We start from the raw sequence: 21443 nt of genomic DNA, 5'->3' as shown, positions 1-21443 counted from the left end.
ACCCATAGAAATCTTTCCTTCTGGTTGAATCACAGCTTGGTACACTCTGACCAAGAACACAAGAAACTACAAAGGGTCATGAATGAAGTCCAGTCCTTCACGCAAACCAACCTCCCATCCATTGACTCTATCCACACTTCCCACTACCTCGGAAAAGTAGCCAGCAGAATCGAGGACCTCACGCACGCACAGGGACGTTCTCTCTTCCACCACCTTCCTTTGGGAAAGAGATACAAAAGTCTGAGGTCACGTACCAGCCGACTCAAGAACAGCCTCTTCTCTGCTGCCCTCAGACTTTTGAATGCACTTACCTTGTATTAAGTTCATCTTTCTCTACACCCCAGCTATGAGTGTAACACTACATTCTGCACACTCTCTCCTTCTCTATGTACGATATGCTTTGTCTGACTAGCGCACAAGAAAGCAATACTTTCACTGTATGCTAATACATGTGATAATAAATCAAACCAAAGAGATGAGGAGGAATTTCTTCTGAGAGTTGAGAGGTTTTGGTACGCCTTGCTAAGGAAAGACGTGGGAGCAGTGTCCTTGTGTATATTTAAGGCTGAGGTAGATTATTGATCAGTAAGGGAATCAAGAGCTGTGAGGAAAGGCGGGGAAGTGGATGAGAGGAATGTTGGATTAACCATGATACTATTTTTTGTGTATGTGGTGTCTGTCACTTTAAGATCTGGTGTTGTGAGACTTCTTACTTTATGACAGTGCAGCAGATGTGAGTCATCTGACTTGAGGGACCGATGAAAACTGAGCATGAGTCATCACACCAGAGGGTGTTGTCTTCCCAGGAAAATCTTTAGTAAGCATGTAGAATTGGGACAATGCCCCAGGACAGCCTTTTGTGTTGCAAAACTCTGAAGTTCCTCATTATCAACTCTGACTTTCCTTGGTCCAAACAATGACTGAAGGCAAAACATGGTGGCACAGCGATTAGTGTCGCTGCCTCGCAGCGCCAGGGATGTGGATTCGATTCCCGGCTTGGGTCACTGTCTGTGCGGAGTCTGCAAGTTCTTCCCGTTTTCCCCCGGGTTCTCCGGTTTCCTCCCACAGTCCAAAGATGCGTTGGGTGGATTGGCCATGCTAAATTGCTCCATCGTATCAGAGGGACTAGCTAGGGTAAATGTATAGGCCTGGGTGGGATTGTGGTTGGTGCAGACTTGATGGGCTGAATGGCCTCTTGCACTGTAAGATTCTATAGCTTTACGTAACACAATTGAATGGTGTTGCAGGCTAGTGGGACCGAATGGCCTACTTCTGTTCCTACTTCTTATGATCTCACAATCCTCTGGTTCAGGTGATGTTATAAACTGGTCGCCACAGGGTAAACAGAAGGTCAGAGTTCAGCCTATCTGACCCAAAAATGATGGACAGAATGACAATTACAAACTAGTTGCAGAAAAACAGGCCATTCGGCCCAATAGGCCCGTGCTGGTACTTGTGCTCCTCACAAACCTCCTGTTTTTCTTTAAGTAACCCCATCAACATTGAATTTTTTTGTCAGAAATAATAGTAGGAGGGATTACTATTTAAAGGGCAAAAAGCTGCAGCATGCTACGATGCAGAGGGACCTGGGGGTCCTTCTGCATGAGTCGCAAAAACCCAGTCTGCAGGTGCAGCAGGTGATCAAGAAGGCGAATGGGTCACTGGCCTTTATAGCGAGGGGGATTGAATACAAAAGTAGGGAGGTCTTGCTGCAACTGTACAGGGCACTGGTGAGGCCACAGCTGGAGTACTGTGTGCAGTTTTGGTCGCCGCACTTGTGCAAGGATATTTTGGCCTTGGAGGGAGTGCAGAGGAGGTTCACTAGGCAGATACTGGAGATGAGGGGGTTAGACTGTGAAGAGAGACTAAATAGACTGGGTCTGTACTCGTTGGAGTTGAGAAGGATGAGGGGGGATCTTATAGAGACGAATAAGATAATGAAGGGGATGGATAGGGTAGAGGTAGAGAGATTCTTCCTGCTCAGAAAGGACAGCAGGACTAGAGGGCACAGCCTCAAGATAAGGTGGGGGGGGGGACGGTTTAGAATAGAGGAGGAACTTCTTCACTCAAAGGGTGGTGAATCTCTGGAATTCTCTGCCCGTTGAAGTGGTGGAGGCTGCCTCGCTGAATATATTTAAGACACGGGTAGATAGGTTTTTGACAGACAAGGGAATTAAGGGTTATGGGGGGGGAAAAAGCGGGAAAGTGGAACTGATCCACTTCAGATCAGCCATGATCTTATTGAATGGCAGGGCAGGCTCGAAGGGCTAGATGGCCGACTCCTGTTCCTACTACTTATGTTCTTAAGGTTTGCTTGTGGTTTTCCAGCTTCCACTTTATCAATGCCTTGTCTCATGTATTGGTATACAGTGAAAAGTATTGTTTCTTGTGTGCTATACAGACAAAACATAGAGGGAGAAGGAAAGGAGAGGGGGGGCTCGGTGGCACAGTGGTTAGCACTGCTGCCTCTCAGTGCCAGGGACCCCCAGGTTCAGTTCTAGCCTCGAGTCACTGACTGTGTGGAGTTTGTGCTTTCTGCTTGTGTCTGCGTGGGTGTCTTCTGGGTGCTCCCACGCTCCAAAGATGTGCGAGTTAGCTTGATTGACCATACTAAATTGATCCTACTGTCGGTGGGGGGGGCTGGTTAGCAGGGTAAGTGTGTGGGGTTACAGGAATAGGGCCTGGGTGGGTTTGTGGTTTGTACAAACTCGATGGGCCAAATGGCCTCCTTCTGTACTGTAGGGATTCAATGAGAGGGTGTAGAATATAGTGTTGCAGTCACAGCGTGAGTGTAGAGAATGACCAGCTTAAGTTATAGTTAGGCCCATTCAAAAGTCTGATGACAGCAGGAAAGAAACAGTTCTCGAGTTAGTCACTAAGTGGTCTCAGTTTCTCCCCAGGGCTCACTCTGCCACTGTCTGCCCCCCAAAGCTTAGAAGGGTGAATGCTTGAGCCGTTTCCATGGCATCAAGCTGGGCCCCAAAACAACCCTGAGTCAGTGAGGCACCATCGCTTTGGCTTTGGCAGACAATAAACCAAGTTGGGTGAACATTGGCGCACAATGTTGTGCACTGCCAGATCTCATGTAGACCCTAGGGACAGCCTGGTGGCACAGTGGTTTGCACTGCTGCATCACAGCACCAGGGACCCGGGTTCAATTCCAGCCTCCGGTCACTGTCGGTGTGGAATTTGCATGTTCTCCCCATGTCTGTGTGGGTTTCCTTCCACAGTTGTGCAGGTTGAGTTGATTGGCCATGTTAAATTGACCCTTGGGGTCAGGAGGATTAGCATGGTTAAATTTACGGGGTTATAGGGATAGGGCCTGAGTGGGATTGTGGTCGGTGCAGACACGATGGGCCAAATGGCCTCCTTTTGCACTGTAGGGGATTCCATGATTCTACCCTGCTGATATAGCAAATATTCCTAGCTCTTCATAGGGCCACATTAATCATGTTTTAGGCAGCAAAATATAAATAACACAACTGAAAATTCAAGGTTTAGAAACTATACAGACTTGACCCAATGAGGAAGAGAATCTCATTTCTTAAATTTGTTGGGTAAGGATCTCGTTGTAGTGTTGAACATGTGGTCAGGTGCTGATTCTTCATGTGACTCTGGTTTGTGATGTGGGTATGCCGGCGTTGGACTGGCGTAAACACAGTAAAAAGTCTGACAACACCAGGTTTTAGTCCAACCTATTTATTTGATAATATTCTCACTAGCTTTCGAGGGGACAGCCTCTTTGTCAGGTGAATGGAGAGTTCTGGCCTCAGACAGAGCATATAAAGCACAGACAGTTTAGAGATTACTGATTAAAATGCGAATCCTTACACCTAACCTGCTGTTCAAGACCTGAATGTCAGCCACTTCAGGTCTTGAACAGCAGGTTAGGTGTAAGGATTCGCATTTTAATCAGTAATCTCTAAACTGTCTGTGCTTTATATGCTCTGTCTGAGGCCAGAACTCTCCATTCACCTGACAAAGAGGCTGTCCCCTCGAAAGCTAGTGAGAATATTATCAAATAAATAGGTTGGACTAAAACCTGGTGTTGTCAGACTTTTTACTCTGGTTTGTGACAGAGGGTTACTTTAGATGATTGGTAATTGCAAAGTCTACAAAGTGGTTCTCAACAGACCAGTGCAGAATGAATACCTGGCAGCTGATCCCCTCCACATATATTGTGGTTGACAGTGTGGTGTGAAGAATGCTGAATCGTTAGACACTCTTGTGACACTTGGTTTATAGAATCCTTACAGTGCAGAAGGAGGCCACTTGGCTGATCGAGTCTGCACTGACCACACTCCCACCCAGGCCCCGTTCCTGCAACCCCTCATATTTACCCTGCTAATCCCCTGACACTAGGGGCGATTTAGCATCTCCAGTTAACCTAACCTGCACTTTGGACTGTGGGAGGAAAACAGAGGAAACCCACGTAGACATGGGGGGAGTGTACAGACTCCGCATAGATGGTGACCCAAGGCCAGAATCTAACCTGGGTCTCTGGTGCTGTGAGGCAACAGTGCTAACCACCGTGCCACCCCCCCCCCCCCCCCAAATTATTTTTTTAACTGATATGATACGTCAGTCATTGTTCCCAAAGCACATAACCACGCGCAGGTGTGAAAGATTTCCTTTGCTGACCACCACTCCAGCCATACCGAACTGAGTGAATGCTGCCTGTAGGACTTGGTGTCTATTGTAAAGCTGTGAAATTCGCCACCAGGGTGAGTAGTGGTCTAGGCAGAAACTAGAGCCTAGATTTTTGTTCCTAAGGTGGGTAGCATGAGATGGGTAGGGTGGAGTCAGGTTCATCCACAACCTGTTAACTCAGTAGGGAGATCCTAAGTTCATAATTTTATTGACAGCTCAAAGAGGTTAAATGATTAGCTATAATTGATGGGGAGTTATGAATACAAGCTCGCTTGTTTTTGTTTTAAATAAGGGATTAAGCACTTGAGAAGATTTAAACATTTTGAATGGGTTCTCTTACGTGCGAGTACTTTTTTAACTATCGTAAAGCCTGTAACAGGTATTTAAATCTTTATTTTATTCCATCACAGCAAGGCTCCTGATTTGGCTCCCTCACCCACATTCCTCACCACCCGTGCCTTCTTGCCATGCCCCATCATCTTTAACATACCCCCATCCACACCCACCCTCATGGTTCCCTTAAAGCCCCAGTGCCAACCCATTACCCTTTGCTTTTACATATTTCATGCCAACTCACCTAGTATCCACCTCAGGAGCCATGCTGTGATGGAATAAAATAAAGATTTAAATACCTGTTACAGGCTTTACAATAATTAAAAAAAAGTACTTGCATGTAAGCGAACCCATTCAAAATGTTTAAATCTCCTCAAGTACTTAATCCCTTATTTAAAAAACAAGCGAGCTTCTATTCATAACTCCCCATCAATTATAGCTAATCATTTCACTCTTTGAGCTGTCAATAAAATTATGAACTTAGGATCTCCCTACTGAGTTAATAGGTTGTGGAAGGGAGCCAATGTTAATAATGATATCTCTTGGGCAGTGTCAACAAACAGCTATTGTAACTGCGAGAACAGAGTTTTTGTCAACTCTCTCTGATGTAGGCAGCCTATATTTTAAAGGTCTTAGAATTTAAATTACTCTAACAGCATGATATTTTACACAGGCAAGCTTTTTATTGTCAAAGAGCTGGGAATTTAAATAGCTTCACACCGCTTGACAGTTTCTGGACCTTATCCACCCTTCAAGAACATTTATGACTCCTGTAAAAATGTATAACTCCCACACTGTGTTAAGACCCTTGCTACAGTGAAAATGGAGTTTGCTTGAACTCAATGAATTGAAATGGCCTTGCTGAATTTGGATTTCCCTGGCTTGAGTTGTGCACTGTCCTCTTACCCCAAGCAGCGAAAATGGGGTGAAACTTTTGAATCCAGCTCCCTGCTAATTTTAAAGGTGCACAGAATCTCCCACCACTTGTGAAAGTCCAGGATTGTATCAACATTACAACAACTGGGTAGATTTGGGAACAGGGGTTGAAAGAATCTGGGAGTAGATTGGTTAAATGACACTGGAACCAGTTACTCAAGTGGAGAGCATACACCAACTTGGGCATTCCTCACCACCCCCACTTTCTTGCCATGCCCCATCCATTCTAACATGCCAACTCTTGCCTCCCTACCACCCTCATAACCCTTGTGTCAACCTACCACCCTTGCATCTTTCATGCCAGCTCACCCTGTATCCACCTCTGGAGCCATGCTGTGAAGGAATGAGGAGATTTAATCACGTCGTTTCCATGCTGTAAAGTCTACACGTTTCCGTACATCTTATGCCAAGGCGCTTTGCAACAGGTTGCTCAGGAACCCATGACCGTATCTGCAATCTTAGCTTCAAACGGCCGTGGAAGTGTCAGATACTAAGAGGCTCACCTTTGATTTTGTGTACACGTTTTGCTTTAGTGAAAAATAAGAATTCTGGCTTCGTGATGTGGGATGTCATTGGGTTGTGAAGCTGTCGACACACAACAGACATGATCACCAACGAGCGCTCTCAATTCTTCCCGCATTAATTACCATGCCTTGACCTGTCTAAAGAGTGAGATGTTAACGTGACCTCAGGATTTTATACATTGAAAGACTTTTACTTCTGTTGTGCCTTTCGTAGCTTCAGGGAGCCCCAGAGCAATCCAACAACAAATAGTTATCTGTTTGAGAACTGTGCCAACCAACTGGTGTGATAAGGATCTGCAAAGATAAATGCCCAATGAATCTATTTTGATGGTGTTGATTTGAGGGATGGATGTTTGTTAGAAATATAGAAACTAGAAGCAGGAGTAGGCCATTCGGCCCCTCAAGCCTGCTTTCCCGTTAATTTTGATTATGGCTGATCATCAATTTAAATATCCTGATTCCACCTTCTCCCTGTAACCCTAGATCCCTTTTGCTCCAAAAGCTATATCTAATTCCCCCTTAAACTCTCACATTTTGACCTCAGCTGCGCTCTGATAGTGAATTCCACACATTCACCCACCTTCTGGGTGAAGAGATTTCTCCTCCACCCCCACCTCCAATCCTAAAGGTTTACCCTTTATCCCCAAACTAAGACCCCTAGTTCTGGACTCCCCCGTCATTGGGAATACTTTTTTTCTAAATTTGTCTTGTTAGAATTGTATAAGTTTCTATGATATCCCCTCTCACTCTTCTAAACTCCAATGAATATAAAGTTTATTTATTAGTCACATATAGGCTTGCATTAACGGGGAAGTCACTGTGAAAATCCCCTAATTGTCATACTTCAGCGCCTATTTGGGTGCACTGAGGGAGAATTTAGCTTGTCTAATGAATGTAACCAGACAGTGGGAGGAAGCGCGCGCGCGCGCGCGCACACACACACACACACACACACACACACACACACACACACACACACACACACACACACACACACACACACACACACACGGGGAAAATGTGCGGGGTCTGCACAATGATCGAAGCCGGGGATTGAACCTGGGTCCCTGGCGCTGTGAGGCAGCAGTGCTAACCACTGTGCCACCAGAGTCACGTGAAGAATCAGTACCTAACCCCACATTCAATACTGTGATCAAGACGATAGGATTAGGTGGGAGTTTAGGTGCTTTCTAATGTGTGGATGCAGACTCGATGGGCTGAGGGGTCTCTTCTATGATGTATGATTCTATGTTGGTCTTCGAGTCAAGCTTCCTCTGAGTTTAAAAAATATGTTTGTTCTGCTTTTCCTTTCCATCTGGCAAATCAGGAACTTGAGCTTGGATGAAGGGTTTTCATTCTGCTGACTCTGCGTGTATAGAGCTTCAAATAAAAGATTTTCGAAGGGCTTCTTGACACTGTTAGCACTGCTGCCTCTCAGTGCCAGGGACCTGGGTTCAATTCCGGCCTTGGGTGACTGTCTGTGTGACTGCCTGAGTCCCCCCCCCACTCCAAAGATATGCAGATAGAAAATTAAAGTAATTCTGAAAATATAAACTTTGCAAAGGTAAAATGACTCAGTTTTTAAAGCGTAACCGAATTGATTTATTTAAAACTATTAAAACATAGAAGAATCAAACAAGTCATACAGAGCAGTAACCTTGGCCAAAGGGAGACCTCCGATGTGCCAAGTAGTACTAGAAGGAACCGCAGAGCTTTCTCAAAGATTTTTGTGCCAAAATTCAATGCAATTATACTTTTCTGTAATCTTTAGTTCATCTCATTCATTAGCTAAATGTGATTTCATTTATCATTAATATGTTTATGATAAGATTGCTTCAATCAATTACAATCTACCAACTTAAATAATGGATTTTCCATCAGTTCATTTCCAATTTGCGGAAGTCCACCTCTTGGCGTGGGTTACTTCCTTGTGACTAGGATGCTCAGGAAACTATTTTTTTTTGTCTAGCTCAGCACTGGCTAAATGCCGAGGCTTGATGTAACACCAGAAGTGGAGCCCAACACCTGGCATCTGTCCAAGTCTGGACAGCTTGATTCTTATACAGTGCATCATTGAATGTGCTCATTTTCAAGATGTGTTTTGAATATATCTGTTTGCAGTCTTTGCTTTTCTGTACATATGGTTACATATAGTCCATCAGATGTTGCCAAATCTGCATTCTTTCATTAATGTTACTAATTCTTTGGCCATTCTGTTGAAAATTTGCTAGTTTGCTTTTTACAAGCTTGATTAACGCTATACAATGGATTATTTCAAAATCACTTTAATTGATTTTGTTCACATTAAGCGTGTAGATCATAATTCAATTTCATTACAAACTCTGTCACATATAATCAACCGCTTAAAATCGTGTTGGGTAAGATTGATTTATTTAACTCTCTCTCTTTCCTAATTGTTAACTGCTAATGTCCATTTAACTCTGTCTGATATAGAATTCCATTCCATGGGGCGGAGGGGGGCGGTGTGGTTAGTGAGGTAAATACATGGGGCTACGGGGATAGGCAAGATGCTCTTCAGTGCACACTTGATGGGCCGAATGGCTTCCTTCTGTACTGTAGGTATTTTAATAGGCGATCTGTCAGGAGCATAGGTGCAATTAGGGAGGGAATTTCAAAGGTAGTACCTTTTGGCTGAAGGTGTGCTCACTAATGGTGAGTCAGATGGAGGGTAGAATGCAAAAGACACGAGGGAGAGCAATGGAGAACGTGCACAGGGAGTGGGATTTGTCTTATTACTGAAGAAGGTTACGAATGGAGGAAGGTGAATACAAGAATAAGAACTTTAAATGTGAGGTGTTGGTTTAGCGCATTCTCTGCTCTCCACCAATCTCCGTCAGCCCTTCCCCTTCCCCTCTGAGCCTCACATTCCTGGCCTGAAGCCCCCACATTTGCCTGGTCCTGAACATCCTGCCAGGCCCTCTGAGCGAGGTCTGGGCCATCAGAAAAAAGTCAAGATAGATGAAAACAAAAAAAAAAGTGAGCCAACATTACTGTTTAACGTTTTTATTATTTAACAAATGATTTACTCACCTCTTTCTAATTATTGAAGAAAAATCTAGCTCTCGTGCTGTGCCACAGTTGATGCTAAGCATGGTGAGATCAGTCAAACATGCTTGTCCCGCAGTCAAACAATGTTTATTAGTCACAAGTAAGGCTTACATTAACACTGCAATGAAGTTACTGTGAAATTCCCCTCGTCGCCTCACTCTGGCGCCTGTTTGGGTCAATGCACCTAACCAGCACGTCTTTCAGACTGATAGTTCTTTATTGCTTCAACATGTTGAAGGTGCCTGAAGCGGACTCCTGACAAAAATACACAATGCGATGGTGATATTGGGAAAGGCCCCAGGGAATCCAAGTTTCAATGTTTCTTGAAGCAATTTCCTTTGGCTCGCAACCCAGAGATGAGTGTTTCCACTCTTGGCACTTTAATACTGAAAAACTATCCAGTTACAAAGAGTGCAAACGAATAGTACAACTTCAACAGTATGGCAGCTCTGCTGTCTTACTGTTTAAATATACTTGCTCCCCCCAACACACCAGGTAGGATAGATTGTGCAGACTTGATTTATTATTGTCACATTGTCATGTGAAGAACGGTTAAGGACTGTGGGTCATTGAAGTTTAGAAGGATGAGGGGGGGATCTTATTGAAACTTACAGGATACTGTGAGGCCTGGATAGAGTGGACATGGAGAGAATGTTTCCACTAGTAGAATAAACTAGAACCAGAGGGCACAAATCCAGGCTAAAGGGTGATCCCTTAAAACGGAGATGAGGAGGAATTTTTTCAGCCAGAGAGTGGTGAATCTGTTTAACTTTTTGCCGCAAAGGGCTGTAGAGGCCAGATTACTGAGTCTCTAAGACAGAGATAGATAGGTTCTTAATTAATAAGGAGATCAGGGGTTATAGGGAAAAGGTAGGAGAAAGAGGTTGAGGAAAATATCAGCAGACGCAATAGGCTGAGTAGCCTAATTCTGCTCCTATATCTTATGGTCTTGCGTATTGGTTTGCAGTGAGAAGTATTGTTTCTTGGGTGCTTTACAGACAAAGCATACCGTTCATGGAGAAGGAAAAGGAGTGAGTGCAGAATATAGTGTTACAGACGTAGCTAGGGTGTCGAGAAACTTAGTGCAAGGTTGGTTCATTTCAGAAGTCTGATGGCAGTAGGAAAGAAGCTACTCTGCAAGATTTTACCCTGCATTTTATCTGTGCCCTTGAGCGATACATTCTTGTCCTGTTTGATTTGGAGAAAATGTTAAGCCCTATCATACTGCTCTTGAGAGAGAGAACTATGTCAATAGGAATAACTGAAGCACAGTAGATTAGCACTTATGTGCATCGAACAAAAATGAGAACGAATAACTTCCTTTAGAGGTCGCCTGTCATGTTAAAGATTATATATGCAAGTTTTGGCACTTCTTGCTGTTTCTTTATTTTCACTTTACAAAAAGAGTCCCCTTCTATAAACAGATTGCCTATAAAAGATACAGAGACACAATTTGATAAACAACAGACATGATTTATATATAGTACGATGCATTTGTTATGGAGGCTAAATTTAGGTCTGATAACTGTACACAATGTCTAACTTAAACATGAGGTGTTTTTAAAGTGAGAATTGGAAAATTATGGCCCACTTCTTGAGTAATAAAGGATGAATATACCCATCAACTTCCATTCTTATGATAAGAGCATCCAAATCGAAATGTTGGCTCTACTGTTCCTCCACAAATGCAGTCACACCCTTTGATGGGGGTTTTCTCACAAGGCTATGTATTACCAAACTTTAGCTAACACAGAGACATTGGTCCCAGTTTTACCATTGCATCACACCCGTTTTCGGGCGTGAAAACGTGGGAAAATCGGGTCCGAGGCCATTAATGTGATCCGCGTCCGTCCAGATGGCCACCTTACCAAACCTTGGGAATGGCAGCAATCTGCTTTGCAGCCAAAACGGGCGCAGTGGCGATTTAAATGCATTTGCATCATTGAAATTGAATTAATGAACTGCCCGCCCAACTCTATCAGCATTTCCCCCTTTACCACCGTGTTTGCCCACGGGCCTGCTTAATAAATGTCTGAATCGGGCACTCGGGTCGCTGAAGAGCGCGGTCAGTGTTCCCAATGGCTCTCTGACTCAGATCAGTGATAGGGGGGAGGGGGGGGGGGTCAGATCATTCTCTGGTGAGGGGGGAGGGGAGTTGAGGTGAGTTAGATGTTTCTCTGGTGGGAGAGGGAGAGCTGATTGCCCTCTGAGAAGAGGGGGGCAAGGGCTGATTGTTGTCTAGTGATGGAGGGGAGGTGGGCTGATTGGTGGAGAGGGAGGAGGAGGCGGGTCAGATGTTCCCCTGGTGGGGGGGGGGGGTGGGGGATGAGTGAGGCCAGTTTGTTGTCTGGGGTGGGTGGGGGGCAGTGAGGCCAGACCATTCTGGGGGGCGGGGGGAGAGGAATTGACGAGGCCAGATCATTGTGTGAAGGGGAGGAGAGCGGCGGTTAAGATGTATCTCTGGTGGGGGGGACACAGATGGATCTCTGGTGGGGCGGGGGGGACAGTGGGGTCCGCTGCTACTCTGCGGGCGATCGGTGGGGTGTGGAGGGGGCGGGGAGTGGTGATCGGTCTGCGTGGCGGAATGGAGTTGATAAGGGGGACAGTGACGTCTGTGGGTAGTGCGGGGGGGGGGAACGACCGTGGATAAGAGGGATTCCGATCTGACGCGGGCGCGCTTTCTCAAATTTTTTTTTCTACCTGTGCGGGCGCAGTTCAGAGCTCCAATCGTTTTGGGTGAGCTCAGCCCCACCCACAGCGCGAATGGGACCTGGTGATTTTATTTTCAGGCCCAGTGCGTATGGTACGGTGGTGCCTGAAAGCAGATCTCCAAGTCGGATCTGAATTACACCCAGATTCAGCACTTGGAATGAAAATGGTAAAATCGGGCCCGTGGTGTACTGATTTTAAGACATTACTTTATTAACCAAACAATTGAATGATATAAATTAGTCCAGTACTCAATATTATATGTGGGCAACCCAAAAACGCACTGGAAAACAGTGCCTCCGTGAGGGCAGTTACATATTTCCCACTTTTCTGGTGGGCATTATCCAGGAAACATTAATACAAATCAGTCAGTAATCATCACTGCCATTAACTCCAGCCAATAACAATATACATCCTGACCTCTTGGGATCTCATTTGTCATTAATTATGACCATTACCTCCCTTCTGTTGCCCAGCGACACAGGGACACTGGACATGGGAGAAATTCCCACTGACTGGAATCCATGTGACAATCATCCAACCCTGAGAAATCCCTTCTGTCTGCCTTGTACCTTTGTTATCAGCTTGGAACTGTATATTTCCATTCATCAAACTGGCGTTGGTAGCCATCTTGTCCCCGACAACTGATAAATTTAGCTGCACTCAGTGAAGCCATTGTCCTCTGGAATGCAGGCTCCGTCATCCCATCAAGCCCTAATGTATCTTGCCATTGACTGAAGTTTCACAAAATGTATCTTAAAAGCAAACTACATTCATTTATTTTCTAAATTCAAAATGCATGTTTTAAATGAGGGATGCTTGTTGTTCATATATCGCTGTTGTCTATAATGACAGCCTTTTTGTCAATGCTGTCCATAGCCTCAGATCATTCCCTCTTCAGCCAGTATTGTGTTAGTGTTTGAATTGGCCTAATTTAGCCTCCCCCTACACCACAGCTGCATTGTCCACCCTTGTGATCTCGGAGAAGCAAAGAAATAATTCAAAATGTTGTGGATTTCCTGAATCTAATTGTGTTAAATTCTGGAAGTCCACACGTCAGACGTTCAAGAAACAACGCTCACACAACCCGTTGTACCAAGTACGTAGAAATAAACTGGAAGCGGGACATCAACAGATAGATAGTTACGGCAGCACAGAAGTTATTATCACTGCGCTAGTAATCCAGAGGCCAGGGCTAATGATCCCGATATGGGATCTCACTTGGATAATTAAAAATCAGTAAAGTACACATTTGAAATGACGGTAGTGATGGTGACCATGAAACTGTTGTAAATACCGAACAGGTTCATGAATGCCCTTTAGAGAAGGAAATCTGTTGGCCTATATGGGGCCTCAGACCCTCAGCAATGAGGTGACTCCTAAACCGAGTGGCTGGCAAGTGCGGTTACCAAAACAGCTCCGAAATTCTGTAATCCGTGGGGCTGCAGTAGTTCAGGAAGGGTCTCTCCATCACCTTGGGTGGGCAGTTACTGATGGGCAATAAATGCTAGTGATGCACAAATCCTGTGAATTATTTATTTTTCCATGAAGCTGGAGAAATGGAGAAGAAAAAATTGTAGAGGAGAAGGAGAGTTAGAAACTAGAAGCAGGAGTAGGTCATTCGGTGATTATCAAATTCAATATCCTGATCCCCTTTCTTCCCTATCCCTTGATCCCTTTAGCCCCAAGAGCCAAATCTAATTTCTTCTTGAAATCACAACATTTTGGCCTCAACTACATTCTGTGGTAGTGAATTCCACACATTCACCACTTTCCGGGTGAAGAAATTTCTCCTCGCTTCAGTTCTAAAAGGTTTATCCCTTATCCCCAAACAATGACCCCTAGTTCTGGATTCCCCCACCATCGGGGGCGTTCTTTCTGAATGTACCGTGTCTAACCTTGTTGGAATTTTTTGAGATCCCCTCTTCTAAACTCCAATACAATCCTAACCGACTTAATCTCTCCTCATATGATAGATGTGCCATCCCAGGAATCAGCCTGGTTAGAGAAAGTCATTGAGCGAAGTGAGTGGAAGATAATGTGGTTAACTGTTCATTTCTTGTTCAACAGGGTTATAAATGCCGGTAAAAGTATCGTCAATGAAGATCAGGCAACCTGTCGACCACTGTTCCTCAGAAAAACAATGGACATTGAAGAAGAGTGGGTCCTTTTGTGCCCCGATGAAAAACCTGTACGTACCACACAAAGCAACATCGGTTTAACTGAACTGTTTTGTGTAATGAATGGTAATAGACAGGTCAGACAGACTGAGCACAGCCACACGCTCTTTTAGACAGATCCGTGGAGTCAAGAATGATTTACTTCCACATTTTAAAATGAGTTCTTGGATGATTCAGGAGTCCAATGCATGACTCAGTCTCTGCCACAGGTGTTAGGAGCCCATATAAGTTGTCATTGGAAGAGATGTAGTTTATTCCGTGTAGGGAAATTCCTCTCCCGTTATTATTGGCTTTCATGTGAACTATTACTGGGGAAATGAAAAAGAGGAAAAAAAAACCTGAGGTTCATTTCTAAGAACAAATCTCAAGGAAATTTCTCCCAAACTAAATAAAGCAAATGAGCAATAGTACATCAAAATCCTTAACTTCTTGGAAGAAATGTAGGCTGTAAATGGCCAGAAAGTACCCATAGCCTGATCCGAGGGGTAACTTCCCACTTCTTAATTCATTAAGACGCTAGGGGCGCGGGCGTTACTTGCATTTATTGCCCATCCCTAGTTGCCCTTGAGAAGGTGGTGGTGAGCTGCCTTCTTGAATCGCTGCAGTCCATGTGCTGTGGGTTGACCCACAATGCCGTTAGGGAGGGAATTCCAGGGTTTTGACCCAGCGACGTCAAAGGAACGGCGACATATTTCCAAGTCAGGATGGTGTGTGGTTTGGAGGGGAACTTGCAGTTGGTGGTGTTCCCATGTATCTACTGCCCTTGAACTTCTAGATGGTTGTGGGTTTGGAAGGTGATGTCTTAAGGATTTTTGGTGAATTGCTGCAGCGCATCTTGTAGATAGTACACACTGCTGCTACAGAGCGTCAGTGGTAGAGGGAGTGGATGTTTGTAGATGTGGTGCCAATCAAGCGGAGCTGCTTTGTCCTGGATGGGGAGTCAAGTTTCTTGAGTGTTGTTGGAGCTGCACCCAGCCAGGCAAATGGGGAGTATTCCATCACACTCCTGACTTGCGGTGGATAGGCTCTGGGGAGCCAGGAGGTGAGTTGTTCACCGCAGTATTCCTACCTCTGACTATGGTTATGGTAACAGCAGAATTTGCAGGGCAAGGTGACTTTTTTTTTAAGTCAGTTTTAAAATCTTTTGTTGAACCTTCAACTAAAAAACAAACCAGTGGAAGACGATCTCAGCTAGTGAGAGATCCTCCTTCATCTCAGTGGGCTGCAAGGTTGAAATTGGGCTTGTTCACTAACCATGTCCCCATGAATAAGATTAAATACACACTGAATATGTTAGAATAAGTTATAGAAAATGTTTAATCAATTACATACTAATAGAACCATCATCAATTTCAAACGATAAAAACAAAAGAAATGTTGACACAATGGACACAGAGAGCACGGCTCTCACAGACAGTGTTGTGTATAATCAGCACACATTCACTTCACTTGCCCTCGCTTTCCATGCGAAACACTTCAATTGTATAGCATCCATAGAATCCCTACAGTACAGAAGGAGGCCATTTGGCCCATTGAGTCTGCACTGCCGACAACCCCACTCTATCCCTGCAGCCAATATACCGGTAGGGAAAAAAAAAACCTACCTGGATGGAACTCAATGGAATGTGGAGAACGGTCAATAAAATGTCATGTGGGCTGTATTCTGAACCCAGATATGTGGCCCCCCCAGGTTGCCTACCACTGAATTAGACACAGAGCAGGGGGGCTTTAAACCTATAGCTGTGACAGACTCTGTTCTCGGCCTTTACCCCCTCTGCTCTATGACAATAGTCAAGAATTGACACCATCCAGAACAAAGCAGCCCGCTTAATTGCCACACCTTTCACATTGAGACAAAAATGTATTGGATACGAAATGGAGAAGAAAGTTGTTGAACTCCGTGTTGGAGGCCTGAAGGCTGTACCGTGCCTGATCAGAAGATGAGGTGCTGTTTCTCCAGTTTGCCTTGGGCATCAGTGGAACTTGGAGGGAGGGCCAACGACAGGCACGAGAATGAGAAGCTGAGTTAGCAACAGGAAGTTTGGGGTTATGCTTGCGGACTGAGCAAAGGTGTTCCTCAAAGCGGTTACCCAGGTTGCATTTAATCTCCCCAGTGTAGAGACCCATTTACTTGAGCCGGTTTCCTCTTTTAATAAAATTGCCTTGCGTTAGTCAGCTCTCTTTAGGCTAAATAATTTGGTGAAGGTTTAGTGGAAAATCCAAATTATTGACATTCACTGAAAAGGAATTTAGTTTGAGAAGTGTCATGTTCTCATTCTCCGTCCTTCAGAAGGTGATCCCGTCACAGAAAGGGTTTAACAAGGGTTATATGGTTCAGGGACACACAATTTTTCAACTCCGTGTTGGTAAAAGAATGGTTTGGTTTTATACCCTCACTTGTATGTTTGGAAACAAATGAAAAATTTGCCTCAGTCGATGTCCCTTTTTTTTATACCAGTTTTCCTGCATTCATCACAGAATCATTGCTGGAGGCCATTTGGTCCTTCGCTTCTGCTTTGACGCTCCAAGGTGACCATCATGCCATTCCCCTGTCTTTTCCCCGTACCCCAGCACATTGTTTCAATAGAAACAATCATCTAACGCCCTCTTGAATGCCTCGATTGCACCTGCCTCCACCACATGTCCAGGCAGTAATGTTCTAGACCCCAATCACTCGCTGTGTGAAAAAGTTTTCCCTCACATCATAGAATCATAAAATCCCTACAGTGCAGGAGGAGGCCATTCGGCCCATCAAGTCTGCACCAACCACAATCCCATCCAGGCCCTCTTCCCGTAACCCTACACATTTACCCTGCTAATCCCCCTGACACTAGGGTCAATTTAGCATGGCCATTCAACTCAACCTGCACATCTTTGGACTATGTGAGGAAACCCACGCAGACATGTGGTTAGCACTGCTGTTTCACAGCACCAGAGACCTAGGTTCAATTCCCAGTTTGGGTCACTGTCTATGTGGAGTTTGCACATTCTCCCTGTGTCTGCGTGGGTTTCCTCCGGGTGCTCCGGTTTCCTCCCACATTCTGAAAGACGTGCTGGTTGGGTGCATTGACCTGAACAGGCGCCGGAATGTGGCAACTAGGGGAATTTCACAGTAACTTCATTGCAGTGTTAACGTAAGCCTTACTTGTGACTAATAAATTAACTTTAACGCGCAAACTCCATACAGAGGCACTTGCTTGTTTTGCAAATCGCTTTAAATCTGTGCCCTTGATCCTTTTGCGAGTGGGAACGGTTTCTCCCTATATGCTCTGTCCAACTCCCTCGTGACTTTGAACATCTCACTTAGCCACCAGTCCCAATGCGGAACTCGGGCTCCCAACGCAGAGTTCCAGCCCAGCCTAACATTGTTGGAAGCTTGTGAAGGTCAGGCTGAGCGACAAAGCACTTTGGTTCCAAAATTCTTCTCTTCTCCCACAGCCGGACCAAGGCCTGGTAGCCACCTACTGGGGATTGTTTGATGGTCACAATGGTCCGTTGGCTGCCATTCTGGCGTCTGAAAAATTGCATCACTGCGTCAGGGAGCAGCTGGAGGAAATCCTGGATGTTATCAGCGGCCCGTGTAACGTCCCGCCCCCTTTGCGTCTTGCGATGGACAACGGGGCGCGAACTGAAATAAGCTACGGAGTGGAGAAAGATATTTGCGTCGAGAACCTGGTGAAAGGGGCGTTGGAGACGGCCTTCAAAAACTGCGTGAGTATGTGACACAGGCGGCCTGATTCCAGTTCACCCACAACGCTCGCCGACCAAGTCGCCTGCTAGTGAAGCAACATCTCGGTTTTAATATTGTCATCTGTGTTTTTTCTATTCCCTCTGCGGCCCCGCCCCTTCCCATTTACTTCAGCCTTTCAATGGCCATCCCACCCCCCCACCCCCCACTCCTTTTTATTTCAGACCTCTTGCATATCCCTGATTTCAACTCCTCCGCCATTGGCTGCTGTGCCTTCAGCTGACTAGGCCCTAAGCCTTGGATTCCCTCCTTTTTAAACCTTTCTAATCTCCTCTGAGGCCCCCCTGAAAACCCAACTCTTTTTGACCAAGTCTTTGGGCATTTGCTTGTATACCTTGTCGTGTGATCAGATGCCAAATTTTGTTTCCCGGTGCTCGTTGTGTAGGGTCCTCTTCCCTTTTAAAGGTGCCATGTAAATGCAATTTGTTGTTATTGATAGTAATTCATTTTCTGACAGTATATCTGGCTCCCTTTACCCAACTTGTCTTACGGATGTCTCCACAGGTAAGAGGTACAATTTCTCATTGAGGAACTTGGGTGTCAGCTGTAGCTTCCTCGCTGCTCTGATTCCGAGTGTTATGTGTTCACGGTCCACTCCGGGATTTGTGGGCACAGTCTGCATTGACCTCTGGGCGGTACTGGAGGGGTTGCTGCATTGTCAGAGGTGCCATTTTTCAGACAGGGTGTTAAGCTAAAGCCCTGAATTGCGCGCTCAGGCAGACATAAAACATCTCATTTTGTATTTGGAAGTAGAGCAGGGAAGTTCTCCCGAATGTCCGGGCCAGTATTCGCCCCTCAATCACATCAGTGAAACATGAATCATGGAATCCCCGGAGTGCAGAAGAAGCCATTCAGCCCATCGAGTTTGCACCAACTCTCTGACGGAGTAACTGCCCTCTGTTCCGCCCTATCGCTGTAACCCCATACGTTTCCCACGGCCAATAGAAAGACTGCAGTGCAGAAAGAGGCCATTTGGCCCATCAAGTCTGCACCGACTACAATTCATCCCAGGCCCTACCCCCACATGTTTACCCACTAATCCCTCTCACCTACACCTCTCAGGACACCTAAGGGGCAATTTTTGCATGGCCAACCAACCTATCCCGCACACCTTTGGACTGTGGGAGGAATCCGGAGCACCCGGAGGAAACCCACGCAAACAAGGGGAGGACGTACAAACTCCACACATACTAGAATCAAACCTGGGTTCCCTCATTAACTCATTGCTATTTGTGGGATCTTGCTGTGTGGAAATTGGCTGCTGTGTTTCCTACCTTTACAAGAGTGTCTACACCTTCAAAAGTACGTCATTGGTTTTAAAGCGACCTGGGACACCCTGAGGCCTTTAAAGGTGCTATAGAAATGCAAGGAGGAGGGAAAACCCCTGCAATAGGGGAGATATTGGAGTCACAGAAGGCAATATTTACTGTAGCAGTTTAGAACATCCAGACATTTGACTAAGACAATTCCAAATGTTCTCAATACTGGATCAGATGGAAACATTAAAGTCTCACAACACCAGGTTAAAGTCCAACAAGTTTATTTGGTAGCACAAGCCACTAGCTTTTGGAGCGCTGCCCCTTTGTCAGGTAAGTGGGAGTTCTGCTAACATTGCAAACTGGTAAAATTGTAAACTGTGTGCCTTTTATATGCCCTGTTTGTGATCAGAACTCCCCACTCACCTGACGAAGGAGCAGCGCTCCGAAAGCTAGTGGCGTTTACTGCCAAATAAACCTGTTGGACTTTAACTTGGGTGTTGTGAGACTTCTTACTGTGTGTACCCCAGTCCAACGCCGGCATCTCCACATCATGGCTGTCAGCCAGGACAGAGAATGACTCTGCAGTGGGACTGGAGAATCCCGCTGGCTGGAAAATTCCGCCCTATTTCTTTTGATGTGAGACTCTGTTGCTTTCAGGCAAACACGGAAACCAATTTATCCATAGTGAGGCTACAATAAGAGAACTGACCTTCTGTTTTATTGGTGTTGCTCGTGAATTCTGTTCACAAAAATAACTGCGAGAGCCTCTCCTCCTCTGCTATTGCTCGAACTGTGCTACTGAGATCTAGATGGGACAGCACAGTGAGTAGCACTGCTGCCTCACAGCACCGAGGACCCAGGTTCGATTCCCAAGCTTGGGTCACTGTCTGTGCGGAGTCTGCATGTTCTCCCCATGTCTGAATGGGTTTCCTCCAGGTGCTCTGATTTCCCCCCACATTCTGAAAAGACGTGTTGGTTAGCTATTGACCCAAAAAGGCTCGAGTGTGGCAACTAGGGGAATTTCGCAGCAAGTTTATTAGTGTTAATGTAAGCCTTACTTGTGACTAATAAATGAACTTTAAAGACAGATTCTTGGTTTAACATCTGATCTATTAGTAGAAGACAGGATGAGATAAATGGAGGAACTGGTGATGTCAAGCTTGGGTTCTTGAATGTTTGCAGATTGAAAGGAGAAGGGACCAGTGAGGGCAATGTGGAGCCGAGTTAATTGAAAGAAAGGCATGCATTGTTATAGCGCCTTTCACAGCCGCGAGATGTCCCAAAGTGCTTTGCAGCCAAGTGAGTTCCTTTGAAAATGTGGCAGACAATTTAAACACCCAAGAGTTTGTGCAAACGTCAGTGTGATCATGAATTTTCTTTGTGATGCCAGTTGAGGGAAAAATGTTGGCAGGACACCAGGGATAACTCCCCTGCTTGTCTTCAGAATACAGGCAGCGGAGATTTGCCTGAGAGAGCAGACAGAGCCTCAGTTTAATGTCTCATCTGAAAGATGGCAGCACTCCATAAGACAATAAACGTAGGAGCAGAATTAGGCCACTCGGCCCATCGAGTCTGCTCCACCATTCAATCATGGCTGATATTTTTCTCATCCCTATCCTCCTGCCTTTTCTCCATGACCCCTGATCCCTTTGTTAATCAACCACCTATTTATCTCTGTCTTAAAGACACTCAGTGACCTGGCCTCCACAGCCTTCTGCAGCAAAGAGTTCCACACATTGACCACTCTCTGGCTGAAGAAATTCCTCCTCATCTCTGTTTTAAAAGATCGTCCCTTTAGCCTGAGGTTGCGCCCTCTGGTTCCAGTTTTTCCTACTAGTGGAAACCTTCTCTTAACGTCCACTCTATCTAGGCCTCTCAGCATCCTGTAAATTTCAGTAAGATCCCACACTCCTCATCCTTCTAAACTCCAACGAGTACAGACCCAGAGCCTTTAACCGTTCCTCATACGACAAGCTCTTCATTCCAGGGATCACTCGTGCAAACCTCCTCTGACCCCTTTCCAAGGCCAGCACAT

At 45.4% G+C, this 21443-nt stretch overlaps 1 protein-coding gene across 3 annotated transcripts in view; it reads left to right on the top strand.

The window, feature by feature from the left end:
- Positions 1–21443, top strand: part of LOC145335535 (protein phosphatase 1M-like) — a 54116-nt gene that overhangs the window by 19427 nt on the left and 13246 nt on the right. For all 3 annotated transcript variants that reach the window (XM_080181341.1, XM_080181338.1, XM_080181330.1), the window contains exons 2-3: positions 14292–14412; positions 17840–18112. In XM_080181341.1, the coding sequence (XP_080037467.1) occupies positions 14365–14412; positions 17840–18112 (321 nt within the window). In that variant the 5' untranslated portion in view covers positions 14292–14364. The remainder of the gene's footprint in view (positions 1–14291; positions 14413–17839; positions 18113–21443) is intronic.

The sequence above is a fragment of the Carcharhinus amblyrhynchos genome, chromosome 3 (genome assembly GCF_965287045.1).
Source record: "Carcharhinus amblyrhynchos chromosome 3, sCarAmb.v2.hapA, whole genome shotgun sequence".
In the NCBI taxonomy this organism is placed as follows: Eukaryota; Metazoa; Chordata; class Chondrichthyes; order Carcharhiniformes; family Carcharhinidae; genus Carcharhinus; species Carcharhinus amblyrhynchos.
Note: the sequence above shows the minus strand (reverse complement) of the source record. Positions and strands in the feature narration are given on the sequence as shown.